Source organism: Strongylocentrotus purpuratus, unplaced genomic scaffold (assembly GCF_000002235.5).
Source record: "Strongylocentrotus purpuratus isolate Spur 01 unplaced genomic scaffold, Spur_5.0 spur5_scaffold_4, whole genome shotgun sequence".
NCBI classification, from domain to species: Eukaryota; Metazoa; Echinodermata; class Echinoidea; order Camarodonta; family Strongylocentrotidae; genus Strongylocentrotus; species Strongylocentrotus purpuratus.
The window spans coordinates 28,004,088-28,027,531 of NW_022145610.1; the positions used below are offsets into that span (position 1 = coordinate 28,004,088).

A 23,444-nucleotide genomic window follows, 5' to 3' on the forward strand; every position below is an offset into this window, starting at 1 on the left:
TATAAATGAAAACAAGGGCACAGAAATTGTGTATGCTAAATGTATGTACGTAATGCAGGCTGAGTTCTTTGGGGTAGTGTTCCGGATTTAGGGCGGTCTCCAAGGCAGGAAAAGCCCGCGAAAAGCCCACGAAAGGGGGTCCAGAAATGTTGGCAGTCCTCAGATAGGGGGTGCTTTCAAAGAGAGGGAACAAGCATATGCGTACCCTAAATAACGCTGAATGGGGGGGGGGGGGGGGCACTGGTTGCTCTCACCATTCCTTGCATTGGTCTCTCAATTGGGACTTACAAATTGGGGTCTCAAATCTACAGAATTTACATTTTTTGATAGTTCATTATTGAAGGAAAATTATCATCTAAAGATTATAATTCAGAGACCAATGGTTAAAGCAACAAGTGGCATTAATGGCCTGACATAGTTCGAGTCCGTTGTCTTAGTCTTGTGAAACACCATCTGGTCTGGTCCGGGGTTTCCCATAACGCGCAAAAATCCCCTTTTAAACCTTTAAAGGTAAAGACTAGTTGTGGTCATGCGATTGCAATGTGTAAGAAACGTTGTGGAATCGATCAGAAAAGGTTCATCATCTAGGAGACCCATTATCTCCATACTTATTTATTTTATGCATTGAAATGTTAGCTCATATGAATAGAAATAATCAATTGGTAAAAGGAATTTATTTTGGAAATACAAAAATAAAGCAAGTATTGTATGCTGATGATATAACACTCTTCATCAAAGATATGAGTTCAGTTAAGGAAATAGAACATGCTTTAGAAGGTTTTTATGAAATATCAGGATTACAGTTAAACAAAGATAAGACATTATATTCTGCCCCTGGGCCCACAGGTGTCTAAAAATTATTTTGTTACTTTGTATACAATGTTATCAATTATGTACAATTTTTCTTTATGAGAGAAATGAATAAAATCCTGATAATGAATAAAAACCTATGAAAATAAAAAAAAATCTAGCATATAAGTATTGGTGTGTACTGCTAGGTTCAGGAATCATCAACATGATGAGAAATTTGGCCCAGTCTTGGCTATCACGTATTAGTCAAAACATATTCTTTCATACGATTGGTAATGCTGCAAGAAATGCTAGAAATGCTGCAAGAAATGCTGCAAGCCTCCACTCATGTACAAGATCCAAAACAACATAGTAGCCATCAATGCACACCATTACACAGCACCCATGATTGCCAGCAACACACGACAGTATCACTCAAAGAAGTTGCTGGCTATCCCATCCCGCACCCAACTCTACCAGAACTCATTTTTCCCTCGGATAGTAACTGCGTGGAATGCACTTTCGAAGATCACCCTTGACGCTACTTCACTGGAGGGCTTCAAGGGAGCGCTTCCACCCAGGATCTAGACCAAGAACTAGATAGTTTATTCCTCAGCACTACATCCTGACTTATGGATCCTGCCGAGTATCGTCGTAGAAGTAATAAGAGCTTCCATTTCATTTTTTGAGGGGGGGGGGGGGTTCCAAAACTGGTCTAGACTTTTAACTATTTGATTTAGGAGTGGTCTTTATGGCAAAAGACGGGCTCGTGGGAAACTTGGAAATAGAAAGAATATTGGTAAAAAGAAGTTTTGATTGAACCAATGAATTGTTTCCTGATCTGAGCAATGATAATGATAATAATAAGATATTTATAATTTCCACCGCACACTGTACGATCTGACTACGATCCTATTTTGAACGTGTCAATTTTTTTTTAAAGGAAATTTAAAAAAATCTAAAGGAATGTACTACTGAAACTACTGAAAGTGAGCATTATCACTATTTTATCATTGTTTAGCTTAAGAAACAGTGGCGGATCCAAGGGAGAGCCGAATCGACCATGGCCCCTTATTATGGTGGCCTAGAAGAGTAAAGGGGGACGAGAGAGAGCGACAGAGAAAAAAAAAGGAGAAAAGAAAGAAAAAAGGAGGTAATAAGAAGAGAAGAGAGGAGAAGGAAGGAGAGAGAGGAAAGCAAAAAATTAATATAAACTAATAAAATAATATCGCTACTCTGAGTAAAAGGTCGGCAACGTATTGGATAGGATACTGCAATTTATTCGTATAGCCTGCATCAACGTATAAATCAGTGGCGGATCGGGAGGGGGGGGGGGGGGCGGCGGCCTTCCCTTTTATGGCGGCCGAAAAAAAGGAAATGGGAAAAGAAGAAAAATGTGAAAATAATGTAAAAGAGAAGAAGATAGAGAAAGAGAGAGAGTTTCAGATTTACGTGATTGAAAGTCACATAGCCCCTTTCACTTCATTTCATTTAAAAAATAACTTCTCTTTTTCTCTGAAGACAATTTTATAGATTTTTTTTTGTACTGTACTTTCGTCTGCAGTCTTCTTTAGCACATTCATGTCGTTTGGGGCTATGTGACTTTCAATGCACACATACTCTAATAAAATGTTACCAATTGAATAGCCAGACTTTAGACTTGTGCAATTATCTCTTTTATTTCTTTACTTTGTATCATATCATTTTCTTCTTCTAATAAATGACTTTGTCACACATATATATGACTTATAGAACATCTGTTTCTTTATCATAGAAATATTTCAGCTGCTTTGGTCAATTTGTTACTACATAAGGAAGAAAGCAAAGAAATTATATACCGGTACATGTAAAAAAGCTTCACAAATAACAAAGTCTTTTCCTGGCCCTGAGATAACAATGTAACACAAGACTCTCTCAGAAGGCAGAGACTCGCTTCAAAACAGTTCAGTACTGAAAATGCGCTGAAAATGTACACTGTTTACATAGTACACTGACAAAACTGCCTAATTATAATCAGTTAATCTAGCAACTACGAGGAAGGTTTATTCCTCCCACTAAACTGAATGTACATGTATTTGGTGTAACAGGAGAGTTACATGTATCCATGACGACATCACAATCCACTGACTAAATAGCCAATTTGAAATCCTATAGCTCTCTATAGTGATTTCATATTTCAAACATCCATAACTCCCTTATTATTTTTTCTATTTATTTATTTCAAACTTCTGTTTCTCTTATTTGTATGCTTTCATACACATGAGCTTTTTACAGATGTTGGATTGCCCTTAAATAAAACTTCCAATGCAACAATAATGTACCCAACTTTTACAAACAAAACTTCATCCATAATAATAATAATATTCTGTTTTATATAGCGCTCAATACATCAATCCAACGATGTGCTTAAGCGCTTTACAGATATATTATCCCGGTCGTCAGATTCAGGCTCACCCGCACACAATGTGTGCCCATTTTCCACTCCCTGGGGAGCCTTCCAGCCAGTCGCCATTCTACAAGCGCACACTTGCTCGTCCAACCACACAAACTTTCGCATCCATTCTTACTGGGTACCCATTTAACACCTGGGTTTTGCCAAAGGATATTAATGCCGTGTCGGGATTCGAACCCTCGACCTTCACATCTCCAGTCAAGCGCCTTAAAACACTCGACCATGACACTCCGACACATAGCTCATGAAACTTTTTAACATGAGTCTTGTATAACTCAGGGTCAAACAAACTTACAACCCTTATTACTCACCTGTATGTCCTGCTTGTGTTACAAAATAGTTCTCAAAGAACGTAACTTTATATTGAAAGTACCGGTACATCGCTGACTGAATACTCTTCAAATCCATGTACATGTATATGTAATAAAGGCACTTTGTTCTATCGCTCTTATTCTACCAAGTTGCATATTCCAATTGATGTTAGTTATAATTAAAATCACTTTCCTGAGTTGCATAATAAATTTCAGTTTCAGCCAAGCAACACCACATATAAATTATTGTACCTAAGATGTGGTTTAAAATGACCTACAATATACTGGTACACACTGTAACTTTTTCCTGAATGTGCTCATCAGTGTATCTTCATTCTCATAGACTGATGGCAAGTACTGAGTGCTCTTTCTATCCAAGCACATAAATAGTTACAACTTAGCACATGGGGACCTAGGCTACAGTTCTCATCCTAAGGGCTTTTCTACTGGGTGACAATAATAATGTACTGACTGCAACATTGCACTTCTGAGCCAAATTTCTCTCTAAAGAATCAAGAAAAATAATACCACTTACCAGAATCTTAAACATGACTTATTCAAATCTGAATGCGCATCTTGAATGATTTACTCCTGCTGAATTCATAACCCGTTATGATTTATTTGATATAGTAACAAGCAATGTCTACACCATAAATTCAGTTCATATAGAATTGATGTTCTGCATGAATGCAATTGATGAATATATCACCAGGGAGGGCAATGTCTAATAAACCTTTACGATTAATCATAAAAACAACGTAACAATCTCCAGTTTCTCATCTACAGAGTTGACTACGCCATCCGTCTCAAGTTTACTTGCAACAAGCGAGTTCGTAATTGCACACTGCGCATGCGCCAAAATCGGGAACGACTTTTTCAAAGGTCACATGAACATAAAATGAGCTGAGAGAGGAACTGTAATTTGTTTGTGTACTGGCCTTTCCGTTGTGAATGGTCACATCTGACATGTCAATCACTGAATATCAGTTCTGAATGTCGGAATTGGTTCTTTATAGTAAACTTTACTTGGAATCTGATCATCGGTAAAGTATTATCGGGATGATCGTGAACCAAGTCCCCAGGGACTCGGATCCACGGACACTTTTTACTCTGACAAAACATTTCCTAACTTCCAAAATTGTATCCACCAAAGTTCATGTTTAATGGATTATTACTTTATTTAGTCAAGCCAATTTAGTAGGTCTATTAAAGTCCTTCACTATTGACTTTTCGAAGCATGACCTAATTCAGAGTATGCTTAAATGGGGGCATTGATGTATGTAGAAAAATAGGATTGAGATCCCATGCAACGCTTTGAAATGTAAAAGAAGAGTAAGAAAAATAAATTTGAGATTCGACTGTTATGTCTAGACCTTGCATAATGCAATTCGTATTGGTATTATATTCCATCTCAGAGTTATTTTAAAGGATAATACGGTTTAAGCTGTCGGACCAATGGACCAAGCTGTTTATTTCTTTATTCATGGTCTGTTTCTACTGTTTATTCTATATTCATTGCCAACCCTCGAAAACGATTGTCACAGAGGTAAGTTTGCATAGGAGAACTATATATCTCTCTATACATATACGAATGATTTATTGGGCTTATTCATAGACAGTTTTATAGTGTTTAGAGTCATATTATTTGATCATATTGAAGTTGCCTAGAGCTGTTAAATGAATATTTGCTGTTATAGTTTATCACTAACATCAAAAGAATCTGACTAAAAAATACTATAAAACTGTTTATATTTTCCTTGTGGTGCGAGTCTCCCTTGCGTGTTAAGATCATCAAATTTCCCATAGGACGGGACTTGCACCACAAGGAATATACTCCTGATTGATTGATTGATTTTTATTCGCCATGCTTCCAACATACAAGAATAACAGATCAAAATTAGATTTAAAAAAGTAGTAATATTTACAGACAGATAAGCTTTTAGTTTTAAATCCATACAACTTTGATATCTGTACAAAAACTTCCGACGAGAATTCGCTTTTTTCCTCGTGATCCGAGTCCCCTTCTATGAGAAATTTGAGTGACGGTCCACAAATGTTTATCGTGTATCGAAGGAGCCTCCACAATCCATTTCAACAACTGTTGTAAGAATTTTCGATGAATAAAAAGATAGAAAGCATGGCGAACAGCCGGTAAAACATACACTAAACAGTGAAGGACGAACACACGCACAAATTTTCACGTAGCCCTATGTATGTTACGCAGAGCGTGTGAGTGAATGGGCGAGTTTATGGTCATGTGACCTATAACACGTTGAGGTCATACGACTCCAGTGGCTATTTACGAACTCGCTTGTTGATTCAATCAGATCAATCAGAAATAAAGACAAAAAATGGGCGAGTGGCTCAGGGAAAATCTCCCACACAGTTTGAATACAATAAATATACAAGGAATTACAGTTTCAGTCTTGATTACAACCTACAGCACAAATTTTGTCTCAGAACTGACACAATGTTACCCTACATTCATGGAGCTGCTGCAACACTTCTGAAAATTGTTGGCTCCCTACCACAATTCTTTCTCTGTTGTCTTCTGTCAAGAGGAATTGGTGCAAAATTTCTGGATGAAACCCACTGATGTCCAAATCAAGCTGCATAAAAATATTTTAAAAAATAAGAAAAAAATTATAATACTAATAATATTGATAATAATCATAATAACGATAGTAATAACAATAATAATCAATAAAAGTTTCTAATAAAGTGCCTTAACAGGAGACAAAATGACATATACCCGGTATTGTCTAGTAGACCGTGGGCCGAGCGAGATTTGGGGCTTAAATTTTCTGATTTTGGACTGGATTTGTGGTACATATTTTTTGGTAGCCAGAATTTAGGATAAAAATACACAAATCCCAAATCAGCTTGTTCCCCGGTGGAAGGATTGCATGTTAGTATAAAATGTAATTTTAATTGACACTCTGCTGAAGAGAACTGTGTGTGTGAACGAGACCGGTACTCTCCGTTCGTACACGTTTGTAAACGCACCATGTGACGAGCGTGAAACGGTAAAATTTGGAATCTTTGGTGACTGGCTCCTCAGAAACTAGTGCTAAGCCAGTCACAGAGAATTTATAATTTTAACTGAAGCCTCTTAGTGCATGGTATATTCGATTTTTTTAATTCAAACTTATTTGGGAACCTCCATATTTGATGAAGATGGTTTACGGGCATATGGGATGTGGTTTGAAAAATGGATGCGGTTTACATTGTGGTGTATTAAGTGCATTAACCATATTCAGATCCGAATATTGGCAGCGAATTGAAATCATCTTGAAAAGGATTCAATTCATGGTTGTTCATGAGAATTGTTAGTTAATGTATTTTCTCTCTCTCTCTCTCTCTTGCATAAATAAAATATGAATATAATATTGGGCTTTGATTACAACAAATTGAATATCTTAACGCTATTAAACAGGGAGACAGAAATGAGGAGGTAATTAATCAAAACAAACATTTAAGGTATATCTGCTAAATGTTCATTAGTGATGGAAACAAATGCAGGTAATGTTAAAACAAAGAATAATAAATTATAGAGCAATGATAAATCAATTCTTTGACATTGATTGATTTGTTCAATTCTACATGAATGTGGTGACTTGTCGGTTACAAACAGCAGGCTTCAAAATCTACTCAATCTATCAAACAATAAATACACAGAAAAGCTAGCAGGAAAGGGAGATGCCACAATGATATCATTGATGATGATTAAAAGTTTGAATAAAAAATAAATGTCAGCGAATTTTGGGGTAAAACAGTCAACTGAGAAAGCCTAGGACTTTTTCGGCTTGCTCGTCAGTTAATTTCTCCAATGTCCCCCCCCCCCCCCCCCCCCCCCCCATCCACCGCTGCCAAATGATAAATTGATGGTATAATCTTTTCAAAAAAGAAGAAAAGATCAGAGTTCAAGAATATGAGTAGGCCACAATTTAAAGCGAGTACCCCCCCCCAAAAAAAAAAAAAAAAAAAAAAAAAATCAAATCAAACTTCTGAAAAAATGTAAGCACTACTACAGAAATGGAAATAAAAAAAGACATTCAGTATATTGTTCTTTATAATTAAAATGAATATTTAGGGGACTCTAATTCTGTAGGCCTATTCTTAAACTACCATTGCATTGCCAATGCAAGAAATGTTTTCATCAAACGTTTTAATTACAAGAAATTATACGAGTCTTGTCGGTATGGAGTCACTGATCTCTACACAGATCAGTGTACTTTAATATAGCATAGTCTGTTTAATGGTCCCTCTGACTGCCCGTTTTTCAAAATATTTTCACCCTGACAAGGTTTTCATTAAGTTTTTGCAGTTTATATTTGCAAAATTATATCGTTTACATTAGCAAATGTGATTATCTTTGGGAAATATTCGAAATATTTGAATGGATTACAGAATCCAGGGACGGAGAATGCGCTGCACACGGTGAGTTTACATATGTGTATGAATGGAGAGTACCGGTCTTGTTCACACACAGTTCTCTTCACCAAAATTGAGTCGAGGGAACATCAATTTATGTAACAAGTGTATTTTCATCTTTTTATCTTCTTATTTTCTATCCAATTACCCTTTGACCATTGCTGGGCTTTTATCTTATCAAAACTTTCTGATTATTTACTGGTATTGGAATGCAGCTGTGAAGAATTTTCCACAGATGTCAAAGATGATATTTAGGTTCAATTTAGGATTCCTCACAGATATCTATAGCAAAATTCATCAGATTTGATGGACACAGCATCAAGATCTATGGCACATGAATCTATTCTTGAATGGGACCTGTACGAGACGATAGTAAAATGGAAGTTCAATTTTCAGGACTAAATGTATTTTTTGAAAGCTAATATTATTAGCTCTCATTTTCCAAGTGCAACTCAAGTCAATTGGCTTCTTTCAATTGACCCTCCCACCTAAATGATGTTAGACAGCAGAGGGCCACCTTTCTCCCTTACAGCACAGGTCAGCATATGTACAGATACAATATCGGGGAACAAGATTACACAAGGCCACTTCCTGCTTCAAGTGAGACTGTACAGTCAACAAATTCAAAATTTTACTAAAATATTGTTCAGGTGTCATGAACTTGACCCCCCCCCCCCCCCCCCCCCCCCCCCCCCACCCCCCCCCCCCCCCCCCCCCCACCCGACCAGTGCTGCCCTCTACGGCCAAATACGGTAGTGGTGATAGCGAGAATTGAGACTGTAAAGTCAACAAATTCAAAACTTTACTAAAATATTGTTCAGGTTTCATGAACTTGACCCCCCCCCCCCACCCGACGGCCTACGGCTAAATACGAGAATTGATCTCACCTTTAGAGCTTGTACATAGGCATGTAGAGACTGGACGACCTCTGCACAGCGTGACAGAGGAACAGGGATGCAGCTACCTATCAATCTGAAATCAATGATAATAATAATAATACAATATTTATAAAGTGCATAATAAACAAAAGTTTCTCTATGCGCTGTACAAGCATGAATTACCCAGCATAGCCTAATCAGTATATATCAGGGGATGATAGTGAGCACTAAAAAAAAAAAAAAGTTTTTATTTTCCCCCTCAACCATGCCCCCCTTGAGAACAAAAAAAAAAAGGGAATTTTTTTTTTTTTTTTTTTTTTTTTTTTTTTTTGGGGGGGGGGGGGGGGGGTGGTGGCATCTAACAACATTCCCTCCCCCCCCCCCCCCACCCCCCATTTTGAGTAAGAAAATTGGGGAAAATTGGGGAAAATAGAGAAAATAGGAGAAAAATCAGGAAGCCGATTTAAATCTGGTAATTATCAGGGCTGATATTTCCTGTTCTCCCTGAGGGCCCTGCGATCATATCATTACCCCGGCTTCATATCTATACCTCTATCATTATCAGCAGTATTAAAAGGTTCATGTATTAAGCAACTTCCTAAAAGAGATTGATAAAGCCTTGTAATACATGTTTAATGCAACAAGCATTTTCTTGATGACTCATGATTACAAACAAGCTGTTCAGAATGTTGTCTCTCTCTCTCTCTCTGTACATTCACAACCAGGTTCACCAATCCTTTTCAGAACTTCACCCAAGGAAGAATATATATCTCTCCCCTAATTTCTCTACTTCTCTCCCACAATCTCAAGTAATTAAATAGGACATAACACCAAAGACGCTTCTCCCTCACTATCTCATTAATTTCTATCCCCTTGAAAAAAAACAAATTCCTTTTCAGGACTACCCACATGGTTTAACACAAACTTTATAAATGTTAATTACACCACCATGAAACATTTCACCTTCAAAGACCATCTGATGCTGCTCGGTGGCTGCCGGGCTCACTATCAATTGGGCAAAAAGAATTTCCATTTTCGGTTTAATAAAATTTGGAGTGGACTTTAAAGAATTATTATTATTATTATTATTCTTTATTTGACCAACCGGAAAACATACAGTTAGTATAAAAATCAGATAATACATGATAGAAATTTCATAATACATGCAAGCAGTTTTAAGAAAGTGGAGAGGAGAGAGAGAGAGAGAAGGACACAATCTGCTGGTCAGGGCCTCAGGGGTGACAAAAGCAATTGAAATTGCTATTTCTCAAAAGCATGTCACCCCCAGTTTTAAGACCAGCAGTCCCAATGTAATGGTGTCACATTCCCCATGAGAACCCACTCCTATATATCTCTAACACTGTATTCTACCGCATTCATTTAAAGCCCATCTGTACTAGTTTGGCTAGGAGGGATTAGACCACCCAGGAAGGTCACTGACAGGTGGCTATCTCATCAACTCAGCTCTCAATTAACATAAGAAAAAAAAATGATCATGGGGGACCAATGGTCACCGATTAGGCATTGTTTTCTATATAGAGGGAGCAAGTAGCTACAAGTAGCCTGCCATAAGGCTGCATGTACGCTACCATTATAGTGCTTTGTAAATGCGAGAGAGCCATTGCTTCAGTGCCTTGTGCCTTGTACCTTGGGCTTGGCACAATGGGGATTAGCCCTGTGGCATGATAAGAGTTAAACTATGTACCTTAGAAGAGACTGGACGATGATCTCAACGAGAGGTAACGCCACAGAGAGGTAGTTCAGGCTAGCACCTATGGTTGGGAGGCCCTCTATAGGGCAGCCACTGGCAAGGTGCTTGAAGGACCATACGATCACATCCCTACAAGGTCAAAACAGACAGGACCTAGGTTAATAATTTTTTAATTTCAATTGAATTTTATTTTTCCATCTTTAAAAAAAAAAATCAAATATAACATAGTATTGACACATTGTATTAAAATAATAATTAAACATAAAACTGGAGGGATACACTTAATAAGTAGATTGCTTGTAAGCAGGGCCCTGTTATACAATATAAAATTTACAACTTTGTTAGAGAAATATCTAAACATTTGAGAGAATTATAAAACAACAAAACAAGGGAAACGCTCTCGGCGGTGTCGCCTGTATTGCGCAATTCAATATGATGAAAAATTGAGGTTGGAACATTATTCATAGGCAGGGTGGCCCATTAGCAGGCCCCCAAAAATGAAATCCTCTAAATATAATCACATTTTGAAGTGAATATTGACAAAGAATCATCAGAAGAATTATTTACTATTAAATGTACCACGATCGATAACTTTGAACAAATTAATAAAAAAAACTTATTAATTCTCATATTAAGTTGTGAAAACATAATCCAAGTCTACTGACCTGGAATTTGTGTCATGATTTGTGATACTTGATAACCCTTGGGTACAAGTTTCATGGAATTGGACAATCAATTTTAAAAATATGCTAAAAAATTCAAAATCTTAATGTTGATGCCACAACAAAGTCCAAGTTTATTGACCTAAAATGACCTTTGACCTTAACTTAGTGACCTGAAATACTACTCACATGATTGGGGATACTTGATAACCCATAGTCCAAGTTTCATTGACTAAGAACTTAAACTTTAAGTTTTTGATGTTGACGCCGCCGTCACCGGAAAAGCGGCGCCTATGTCTCGCTTTTTTGCTACGCAGGTGAGACAATTATGTATAAAACTATATATAAATATTAATATGGCTATAAAGTCATATTTATGGCCTGAGTTTTCTAAAAGGTATAGCCCCTTTCCAAAATATTGTGACTTCCACAGCACTTACCAAAAAGTAACCTGAAAAAAGTTGTAACACCAAATCTATGATTGCAAAAAGTTATTTTTTAAAATAGATAATCCTATTTAAAAATATGAAGTACAGATATTTTGCAATCTAAAGATAAGTAAAAAGAAATACAAGAGGCAGGAAATCATTGCTATGCATATATCATAATATCATTCAATAAAATAGGTAAAATTTCAGAGTAGCCTCAACTTTCCTAACAGAATCAGACTCTTTCTGCTATCGTATTGAATTTGTTCCCACAATTCTGATAGAGTATTCAAAATATTGCATTTGGTATTCTTCGCTCAGTCCAACACTTATTTTGAAGCAAAGGGTGACTGTCTTGACAAGAAAGTCTTAGTCTGTTTTTTACATGTTAGACTGTAACTGAAAAAACTTGGCGCGATAGCTCAGTTGGTAGAGCAGTGGTCTCGTAATCCGGTGACCCGGGTTCGAAACCAAGGCGATGCGCTAGTGCCCCTTGGTAAGGAATTAATCCTCATTACCAGGTCCGTCGGAGAGGACCTAAAGCCGTCGGTTTTCTGGTTGCTTACTAACAAGCATTGATTTTATACTTTCTTGGCAGTCAAGTAAAATAACCACCACTACACTTGTGCAATCATTTTCTATTGAAATTGACTAAATAGAACTTTAGCATGACCTTTGATGAACCTGTAATGTTCTTACCTATGGTATTTCAGTACAGTGTAGACGGCTTCGAAGCATGAAAGAACGCAGAAGGTCACATGGTCCATTCCATCTCCTCCCCTTCTCTCTCCCATCTCCTGCCTAGCTCCCTGGTTTTTAATTAGCAGTCTGGTTTCTGTCCCTCTCTCAGGTGTGTTGGAGGAAGAGGTAGCTGGTGGTGAAATGCACATATCTTCGCTCTCCTGCACACTCTCTTTCTCTTCTAAAGGCTCCAAGCCTACTAATTAAAAAAAAAACAAAAAAACAATAATAATGCCATCAATGTTATGAGAAATTAATTTAGATTTATTGCAGTATGCCATGATTTTGTCTCTTGGGAAAATATTGGCCTCAAAGTTTGATGCTAACATAAATGAACTCAAAATTAATCTACATAAATTCTCAAACAAATTAAAAGATGTTGCTTAATAATTTATTCATGCAAATATATTTCATGCAATGCTACGAAGTTTAGAAAAACTCATAATGTTCCACATTAACTCGATGCAAGCTTGTCCAAAGTTTGTACAAATTAGTGATCAAGTAAATTAAAGGACATCTCCTAAGCTAAGTGCTAATCTAATTCTACTTGAAGCAATGTAGACTGGTACTACATGTGTACATAACAGTACCTGTGACATCACAAGCACACATACGATTTAGCAGACTGACAGGTAGCTGGAAAGCCATTAGTCAAGTAAAGTAAACAGGCAAGAATAACTGCAGCGTATTTATAAAGTGTACTTCAACATAAAGCACTCCACTTTTTTAATCTTATAACACGTAGAGAGTTAGTACACGTAAGATGTGCACAGCTTTTTTTTCATCCCCACTTGCCAGTCACAAAGTTATAATAATAATAATAACAATATTTATAAAGCGCAACATATCCATCTCTAGAGATGCTCAAACCAGGTTTATGGCGGCATACCAGTATGCGAACAAGCCTATACAGCGCCCTCTATTAATGGAAAGCAAAACAACCTCACAAAAAAGTATCATGTGTGACCTCAATTTACTTATTCTTGGTGGTGTTTCTGCAGCCTGGGTGATGACGGTACTGGTTGTAGGTTTTGAGGCCTCCTGTATCATCTTCTTCCATTGACGGTACACCCTCTCAATGTCACCTTCACACTTGGTGGTGACATCCTTGTACCTGTTACAACAGAGTGAAAAAGTAAGTGTGGTAGGTGTAAACAAGGAATTTGAAGAAGAAAAAAAGAAGGTGTTCCTTAGTACATGTAGTAGAAGCATTTTTATATTTTACGAAGAAAAACTTTACCATACAAATTTGTAATCTTTTACAAAAATTGCCTTCAATTTTTTATATATTTTGTGCCTTGCTTAGTGAATCCTTACATGTCAGCTATATTATCACATAGGTATTCAGGGAAACCTTTTTCACTAACATATCATTTGAAGGGGGAGGGGAAGCTATATGCAATCAAGTACCTTCTACAATATGTTTTTAAGTGTAGGTATGTCAATGCATCCCAAGATCAAATTCTACATCAATGACTGAAGGAAAAAAGATAAAAATAAATATCTTGCACAACAAATTTGAACAAATTCATGTACCACTCTATAATCACACAAAACGGTGGGAAGATTGGTAGTTGAGAAACTAGGAGGGTGCGGGGTTGAAGCATTATCATAGCCTTTTCATCATCAATAGTGATCTGTCAGTTTATGACAGGTTCAGTGTCTCTCCAAGCTCCTCGGTCTTGAGCCATCCGTTTCAGCGTTTCATACCCTGTTGCTCGACATTCTGTAATAACATCGTCTAGAAAGCCTTTACGAGGTCTTCCCCTTTTCTTCTTTCCATGAATACGACCTTCATATGAGCATCAAGTCCTCATCATGCCACATTATGTGTCCAAGCCATTTCTTCTGTCTCTCTCTAATCGTTTGAATCAGCACCCGCTTTTCTTGAGCTCGATGTAACACCTCTTCATTCAAAACTCTGTCCCTCCAAGACACATCTAGTAATTTGCGCCAGCACAACATTTTGACCGCCTCCAAACGCAGGGAAGGCTTAATCCTTCAATACACAGTCCCTTCGGCCTGGCCCACCCACTCAGTGTTATTTAGGGTACGCATATGCGTGTTCCAAGCGACCCCCCCTTTTCAGCAAAAGTCTGGTGTGTAAAGTCAATACGGGTCGACCTTTTTCTTTTGTTATACAAGCCTTTTTCAGCACCCCCCCCCCCCCCCCCCCCCCCTTTTCAGCAAAAGTCCTGTGTGTAAAGTCAATACGGGTCGACCTTTTTCTTTTGTTACAAAAGGACATTTTGGTAACACGCATAGGGTCCGTCCGTTCTCGGAGTGGGGGGGCCGGGCCCTTCGGTAGCACTTTTACAATTTGAACCAATTCCATTGACTGATAAGGCTTACAAGGACCTTTTCAAGTTACTCATTGACAAGCAAAACCACCCTGGGGTCATGTCTCTTTTCACTAGGATCAATGATTGATGTCTACTCACTTTGTCTTTTTGTGTAGTGGATTTAAGATCTCCTTAGCAGCAGAGTGAAAGGAGTTCAGCTGTTTTGATGTGAAAGAATCTGTTTCACAGGCAAAAGATAAAAAACAAACTTTAAAGGGATAGTTGAGTTCTGTTGCAGAGGGCGCTACAAAAATAATTTTTTTGGAGAGATAATGAAAAACTGAGAGTCAAATTTGAGAGAACATACAATTTAAATGACAAAATCATCTTTGTTTGATCAAAATCGGTTCAGAGACGGCTGAAATATCCATCAATATAACGATTTCTAATACTTATATGTACCACCTCAAATATTAGATAATTTTAAAAAGCCGTTGAAAAAACGAAATAGCGCCTTTCAGCCAATGCCGATGTTGGCTTTCTGTTGGCATTTTCGTGTTGGTTATATTACGCACAACCAGCCGGCCCGTGTATTGTTATTTTTAACTAAATAATTAATTAACGGTCACCATATATTTTTGAAAGGGGAGGTGAATTGGTATGATCGTATTGGCTAAATTTCACACATTTTGGGGTCTAAAATTACCTTCGTAGCAATTTTAGGTTCTAAAAGGGCACTAGAAATGTCAAAGATAAGAATAAGAGCAATAACCATGCACTTTGAAGGCATTTGCGGTCTGAAAACTGAACTGAACTATCCCTTTAATGCCAGTCTCTATTTCAATTATCAAAATATAAATTTGTTGTAATATTTAAAATATAATGAGATACAAGATACACCCTGGGTAAATCTAACTTAGGTCAAAATACTTAATTCAAATCAAATTACATTCTGTTTAAACAGGTAAGTAAAGAAAAAGATAATGGATAGATTCCATACAAATATATATAAAATGTATACAAAATTGGAAAAAAAAGTATTTACATCTTCATATTGGTAATGCATAACAAACTCTCTCCAACATATCAGCTTTACTTTGCATTGATTTTAAAAGTATGTACTATCAATTCCTACCCATATGGTTTCATTTCAATTTCACCAGAACAATTCAGTTCACTTCACTTCAGTTCACTTTATTCAAAACCACACAAAGCATGATATAATCTGTTACATAAAAAAAGAGACTGGTAATAGTACATCAATCAACATATTCTAACTTGATTACATCATAAACTGAATGGTTTTAGGACCCCTTTAGAAGCTAAGCTTGTGAGCTCTAAGAACTCTAAGAACTCTAAGGAGGAAAAGCCGATTCCCTTATTCCTTTAGGAAGCTTCAATTTAACGGTACATGTACTTACCTTCTTCTCTAATTCTTTCCACAATAGAGATAAGCTGATCCACCTCCTCTGAGTTCCTACGCCCTAGCAGTAATCCAAACACAGCTACATAATGTCTACAGAAAATGTATAAAAGAGAAAATGAGCGAACAAGTACATGAAAAACCTTCCATTACCTGGTATGAATAAAGGTACAAATAAAGAGAGTGGCCTGTTTGGGATACTGACTAAACACTGTTTTGTATACAAACAAAGGTTTTCAGTCTATATAAACCAGCTTGTTGATCTAACATTTGTATTCATATTGTCCAGAAACCTTGTGAGTCTTCTCATTCTATAATAGGGACTTTTAGATTTGCGTGGACTGATACGTGTGACGTCCATTCAAGGCAGTGCATTACAAGGACATCGATCGTAGCAATCCATGTTGTCGTTGTACAAATCTAAAAGTCCCTAATATATCCCAAGTTGGCCACCCAATATTCAAATGTGCATCTTCTTTTTTATCTTCATATATTAAATTGAAATCTAACTACATTGTACCACACACATCTGTGAATCTTGATGTACACCCCCTCTTTCTTTTTCTTCTTATTTTCCTCTCTCTCTCTCTTTCCCCTTTTACCAATATTTATTCCTCCATATTCGTATCATTATGTATCCATTGAGAGCAGACATGCTATCAAGCTTTGCTTACTTTGTCAAGTTGTTGGTTCTCAGCTTTTCGTGGCAACAAGATATTTTCAAAGATGTTTATAACTTATATATCCCTGTGATCTTTGACCTTCGACCTCATGACCCCTAATTCTACCCATTTCATCCTTTCATGCTGGTACATTCTTGACCAAAATCAATTTTTCAAAATTTACCGAGTTTTTCTGACTCAATCCCATTTTGCATTGACTACTGAATGACTAGGAACTTAGTTCTGATTGAGATAATTAGCAACTCTACATAAAAGGAAGAACAGGTGGTCAATGCCGATTCCAAAAATTAAACAAAGAATAGTAACTTGAAATTTTAAATCTGCTATTTCATCAAAAATGACAAATGGAGTGGAATGGGAATTATCAAGAATCCTTCTTACTTCTTGATACATTGTAGGGCATCTAGGAGAGACCAAGGAGGTTTCTTGTGTACAATCTCTAACCTGCAAAATAATGAAAAACAATAAGAAAATACATTATTATTTCAAAATCTAATATACAAAATATTCTATTCTATTGACAGTCACAAAATATAGATAATACAGGTCTTGTAGTTTAGATTTTGTGCTTTATGAAATTGGTTATATTTAGGGGTAATTCATAGAGTAAGGTCTTTAAATGGTTCAGATGCTACACACAAATATATGGGGCACCGGTAGTTCTTCCCAATTAGTGTAAAAGAGATACCAGATATATGCTAGATCCCTATAAATGTACAATGTGTAGCCTGAGGAAAAAAACCTGAAACAGAATGATGAGGCCTAAAAAAAAGGATGTTTTTTTGCCCTTTGCGACCGACCCAAAAATCTTGAAATCTATGGCCGGCTTTTTAATTAATTTTTTTTAACAGGTTTTTTCGAAAAAAATGTATTAAAGCATTCAAAACAGAGAAATATCAGCCCAAAGAGGGAGTAAAAAAAAAAGTTTTAAAAAAGTTTTAAAAAAGGATTTCTGACCGACCGACCCAAAGGTAATACAAAATCTTTTTGTTAAAGGTCTGACAGGAGGCGAAATTGGGCAAAGGCTGAAAGCTGGCATCATTGTCAATACTTGAAACAGAGTAATGACACTACCTAATGTGGAAGTGTGGTGGTCTAGTGGACACGTCAACAGACTTTGGATGCCAGTGACATCAATCTTCATTTGCCACACTCAATCCGGGTGAAGTAAATGGGTACCTGGCACAAATTAATTATTATTATCATGATGCAAAAAATGATTTAATAGAAGAGGTTTTTTCTTACCAGTGATCAGTGTAGCTCTCTACCATCTCCTGTCTGAGGATAACAACCAAAGCAAGCCTCAAAAAACCTGTCAGCTGTATGGTGTAATCTCTCTCCTAATCATCAAACAAACAAACAAACAAAATGTTAATTAAGATGTTAAGAATTATTAGGTCTTTTTACATATTCAGCAAAAGCTTGCCTGTTTGGGGGATTTGCTTTCCTCTTGTAATCCTCTAACAGTTAAAGAAAAAATAGAATACAAAGTGTTGATAATTATGAGGTCTTTTTACATATTGTACAATAACTTGCCTGTATTGGTTAATTCCAAACATTCTCAACAAAATACTACTTCTTCCACTACCACTACCACTACCACTACCACTACCACTACCACCACCACTACTACTACTACTACTACTACTACTTCTGTTACTGATAATAATAATAATGATAATTATAATAACAATAATAATAATAACACCAGAATGTTGGTAAAAATCTCATAAATCATAAGAATAACAATATTACCTTTTTCTTTCTCTCTGTGGCTGAATCTGATGCATGTGGATGATCAATGTTCTCCTCTATCAAATCCGATTTGGCTTTAACTGTTCCACAAGGGGCTGTAGAAGATGTAGATGGCCTTCCTTGTGTCTTTGTCTCCTTCTCTCCCATTGTAATGTTTGATTTAGTCCTCAAGTCACTCTGTGATGCTGGTGAAGATGGCTTTGGTCTGTTCACATCACTCTGATTCATGAGGGGAGATGGTGTGGTTCTCTTTCTATCATTTTGTTGAGATATGCAAGGTTGCTTTCTTCTTTCATTGTCTTCACTGTGAGTCTTGAGGTCTGTAAATGATGAACAATATAATAGACCAGTTCACAGTTAGCACATGGCTCCAATGACCCCGATTATCCACAGATCTTCAAAACATGAAAAGGTCCCACTTTGTACATTTTGAAATAAACACTCCTACAGCGATGGAGATGCTACATACTCAGCCTTTGTTTCCCCTTTTCAAAGAACACTTCCACCTGTGTATCATGGAGTGCTCTGCTTGTGCATAAATGAATAATGATTACATAACACTCATGAGCACGTATCAAGTATTCCATCTCCGTGTATTTCACAATTTGTACTGCAATGACCTTTATCTGCTCATGCTCAGACTGCAACCGTGAACGGGCTTAATGATAACAGAATCTAACAAATTTCATATTAAAGTCCAAAGACAATTGGATATCTGCCTATTGAAATGAAAGAAACTGTAAAAAATATTTAATGTACAACAAGAGTTCTCACATAATCTTACAACTTCACAATTAAAAACCAAACAAAGTTTATGATATCTACCCATTAATTTCATATCCATTTAAATTTGCCAACTTCAGCTAAGGACAGGTTAGGAGCATGCTATGATCTGAGCACAATTTGCTACCACACTTGTAAAAAAGTAAAAATTATGTAATAAATTAATCCATTTTACCTAGGATTTTGTTGACTAGCTTGATAATCTCGACATGTCAAAATGATACTTCTCAAATGCTGGCAAATTCTAACGATTCTAAAGTCTAATGGTAAACGCCTTCCTCACTCAGCGGAATTCCTTTTCATTCATGTTGAAATAAAAGGAGACGAAAAAACTCTCAAAGAATCTGCATAGATATCAATGCCTTTGGAATTTCCTTGAGCATGACCTACCAGAGATAAAAAAAGGATCAGCATGGTTTCAAGATTATTTGTTGGACAAATTTCTCTTCCAGGGGCAGTTAATTTGAAGTTCTTGCATATACCTGCTCACTTCCATTTTCTTCTGCCGAGAGCCAGAAGGGCATTAAAGGGATAGTTCTTGTTTAAGACCGCAAATGCCTTCAAAGTGCATTTTTATTATTTAGGACATTTCTAGTGCCCTTTTAGAACCTACAATTGCTATGAAGGTAATATCAGACCCCACCCGAAAATGTGTGAATTTAGATTGAATACGATCACACCAATTCAGCTCCACTTTCAAAAAAATATGGTGACTATTGATTAATTATTTAATTAATAATTATTTTGTTTTAAAGCCGATATTGGCATTGGCTGGTATAAGGCGCTACAGTATCTTGGTTTTTAATGGCTGGTTCAAAATTGCCGAATATTTGTTGGGCGCCAAAAATATTAGAAATGGTTATATTTTTGGATATTTCAGCCGTTTCTGAACCAATTTTGATCAAAACATAGGTAATTTTGTGATTTAAATGGTATATTATTTGGTTTTTTCATTATCTGACAAAAAACATTTTGTGTAGCGCCCTCTGCAACAAAACCCTACTATCCCTTTAACTCTTCATAAAAGTATTGGAGTTAATGCCCTTCTAGCTCACAGTAGACAATTTCTCTGTAAACCGTACCTTTCACTGTAGATGTGTTGTTGTTTTGGAATGTTCCTGGGGACGTGAACTCCATGGGAGAGATACAGGTGATGGCTCCTTCCGGTGAGGACCTCCCTGAAGCTGAGGAGGGACACTCCTCGCTGGGTGAGAATATATCGTTGTCGTCAGAGGAGGAGAGACAGAGCTGAGAGTGGCTTTTGACCTGTTTAATGATCTCATCCATAAAGAGCTGATAGAAGGGGGAATATAAGCAAAAAAAATAGTAAAACAGTGACGCTTGATGAGAATACATCATTGTCGTCAGAGGATAAACAGAGCTGAGAGTGACTTTTGACCTGTTTAGTGATCTCATCCATAAAGAGCTGATAGAAGGGGAATATAAGCCAGAAAAATAGTAAAACAGTGAAGCAAAGTATTTGAACTCCAAGACATTTTGGCAAAACATGAAACACATCTAGCAAATCGTCTTACACCTATCATTGACATCAGTGAAAAAAAAAGTGCCTCAGTAATATTGTGGCCATGACATGATGGAGAAAGACAATCATTGATTAGCAAAAGGGGTTATAACAGCAACACAACAGTTTCAAAACAGTGACAAACAAGAAAATCCCTTCAAATATTGCATTAAATGGTATCTGACCCCCAGGACAGGTGAATGTCCATTTATATAATATAGATACTGACATAAAATGATGACAGAAATGATGCTTAGGGGAAGTTGTTACATGTAATAGGGTCTTAAAGGGCAAGCCAGCCCTTGTAATAAGCTCATTTATATAAAATAAGAAATATGAGGACACAGACGGGCAAAAGTTTGAAATAAATCAGACCAATGATTTGGTGTTATGAATGTTTGGCATATGAGATCACTAAATCTATGCAAATCTCAAATTGGCAATTTGGTAAGTGGATTGTGACATAGTCAAGGACACCTCTCAAATTTGTGATGTTAAAAAATATCACTGATTTCTATTTTTCTCTCAAGTATCTTATCCCTTGAGGCACTACTCAAAATATATCATGGATAGCATATCATCATTCAATTCAATTTGATTCAATTCAATTCAAGATTTTATTTCGAAAAACATAGAGTACAATGATGCACATGCTGCAGCTAAAAAGCTGAAATGTATGTGTGTACAATGATCGAGGATACATATAAATAGAAAAGAGTTTCCATTCACAAAACATATCTACATTATCGTACAATGAAACCATGACAGATAAAATACTGGTCTGGTTAAAAAGACAACTGTTCAAATAAAAAAGATTGGGACTGAAAAGAAAAACTTAAAACAATCAGTGATTATTAAGAAGATCAATAAAATATGGTATTGCACTTTGTTTGAAATGAGAGGTTCTGCATTGATATTGACTATACTTGTGTTTATTTCGTAATGCCATGTCAACAATATTTCGTTCAGGAAACCAGCCTTTAAAACCAAGAGGACCTCTCCGGACATTTCTCATACATAAAGTCCCCATGAATGAATCGTAACCCTACCCTATCTCCAGATGATGGCACTCCGCTGAATGAAGCCTTCACACAAAGGTTCTTGTCGTTGCTAAGCAACACAACCAAGTTCTCTGGATCTATTTGGGAAAGAAAAGCCAATGTCACCATTCCTTCTTTTCTATTCCACAAAAGTATTGTTTTCCTTGTGGGGAATTCATTGCTTTGTTTCTACCACATCCCGTAAACCAATTAATTTGTTCAAATGTGTACCTGCAATAATCTGACAGATAATTTTTGCTGTTCAATTTCTATATTTGATCCATCGATCTTAATAAACTCTATTTACATCATCTAAAGTGGAAATTACAGATGTATCATAGGATATGGCTAAATGCAATATATGAATTCTTAATTGCTATTTCCAATTGCTATTTCTTCTTGGGTTCAAAATATATAATCCTACCATTTGCGTACAATGCAGTTAAATTTAAAGCAGACATACTCCCTATGCACACTGGTAATATATTTTCTCCATTATACATACATGTAGATAGATAAATCTCTCTTTACAATAATTTCATTGCACTTACATTTTTTCTTACACTGCAAACAGTAGCGTAGAATCTTGTCATCACTGGTTTCTTTCACATCTTTCTCTCTCTTTGTCTTCAGAAACTGTAAGACATTCAAGAAGAAAGAAAGAAAATGAACAAAACAGGGTATCAATCTCGAGACAGAATGGGGCAATTTCAGTAGCTTATTACACTTCTGGTAACTTGTTATTGATAAACAGTTTCATGAAACAAGGCCCAGATCCAGAAATCAAGGTTGGGACATCTGTTGGGGAAACCATTTGCAAAGGTTAACACCATCAGTTATCTGCACCAATAGCCACTATGCAAGTGTTAAAGCCCCACTGTCCTACTTGTAGCTACTTGCTCCCTCTATAATATAGAAAACTTCCCCAATCGGTGCCTGTTGGTCCCCTATGATCCTCTTTTTCTTATGTTAGTTGAGAGCTGAGTTAATGAGATAGCCACCTGTCAGTGACCTCGCTGTGTGGTCTAAACCCTTCTGGCCCAGTAGTGTTGATGGTCTTTAATAAACATTGCATTAATAGCAGAGATGCCAACCTCTTGACACCAAAAAACAGACTGAGTATCCTAAAAATCTGATTTTGGAGAGAAAAATCAGATTTTCACGAAAACTTGACACTACCACTGGCCCGTCGACCCCGGGCCATTAAAATTTCATTAAAATTTAATGAGAAAATTGTAAAGCAAATTTTTGTTGGGGTTGCGGGGGTTAACTTGTACTTGTTTCTATGCAATTCTGCTGTTTTTATGGGTTTTAAAAAAAAATATATAAAAAAAATAAATGAAAAATCGTATTTTTAAGATTTTAAGATCATTTCTCACTCTCTTATCATACTAAATACAATTTAATTGTACTGGTTGGCATCTCTATTATAGAACTTAGCTGCAAATGTATGTTGGCTCTTTTCTGAGATTCTCACATGGTTTTACGACTGGTATTGATGTTAGGATCAGTCCTATGGCGTAAATATACCGATCAATGAAGAAAAAAAA

General features: G+C 36.6%; 1 protein-coding gene across 3 annotated transcripts; it reads right to left on the reverse strand.

The window, feature by feature from the left end:
• Positions 1-5,660: 5,660 nt before the first annotated feature.
• Positions 5,661-22,515, reverse strand: LOC115919035 (transcriptional protein SWT1-like; the record flags this gene model as incomplete). Of its 3 annotated transcripts, none has more annotated exon segments than XM_030997538.1 (13): positions 5,661-6,161; positions 8,874-8,958; positions 10,570-10,704; positions 12,365-12,602; positions 13,384-13,520; positions 14,848-14,926; positions 16,110-16,204; positions 17,176-17,238; positions 18,040-18,134; positions 18,550-18,869; positions 20,415-20,625; positions 21,904-21,992; positions 22,446-22,515. In XM_030997538.1, coding segments are annotated over 13 exon segments (1,770 nt in total), but the record flags the coding sequence as incomplete, so codon positions are not given.
• Between the last annotated feature and the right edge of the window lie 929 nt (positions 22,516-23,444).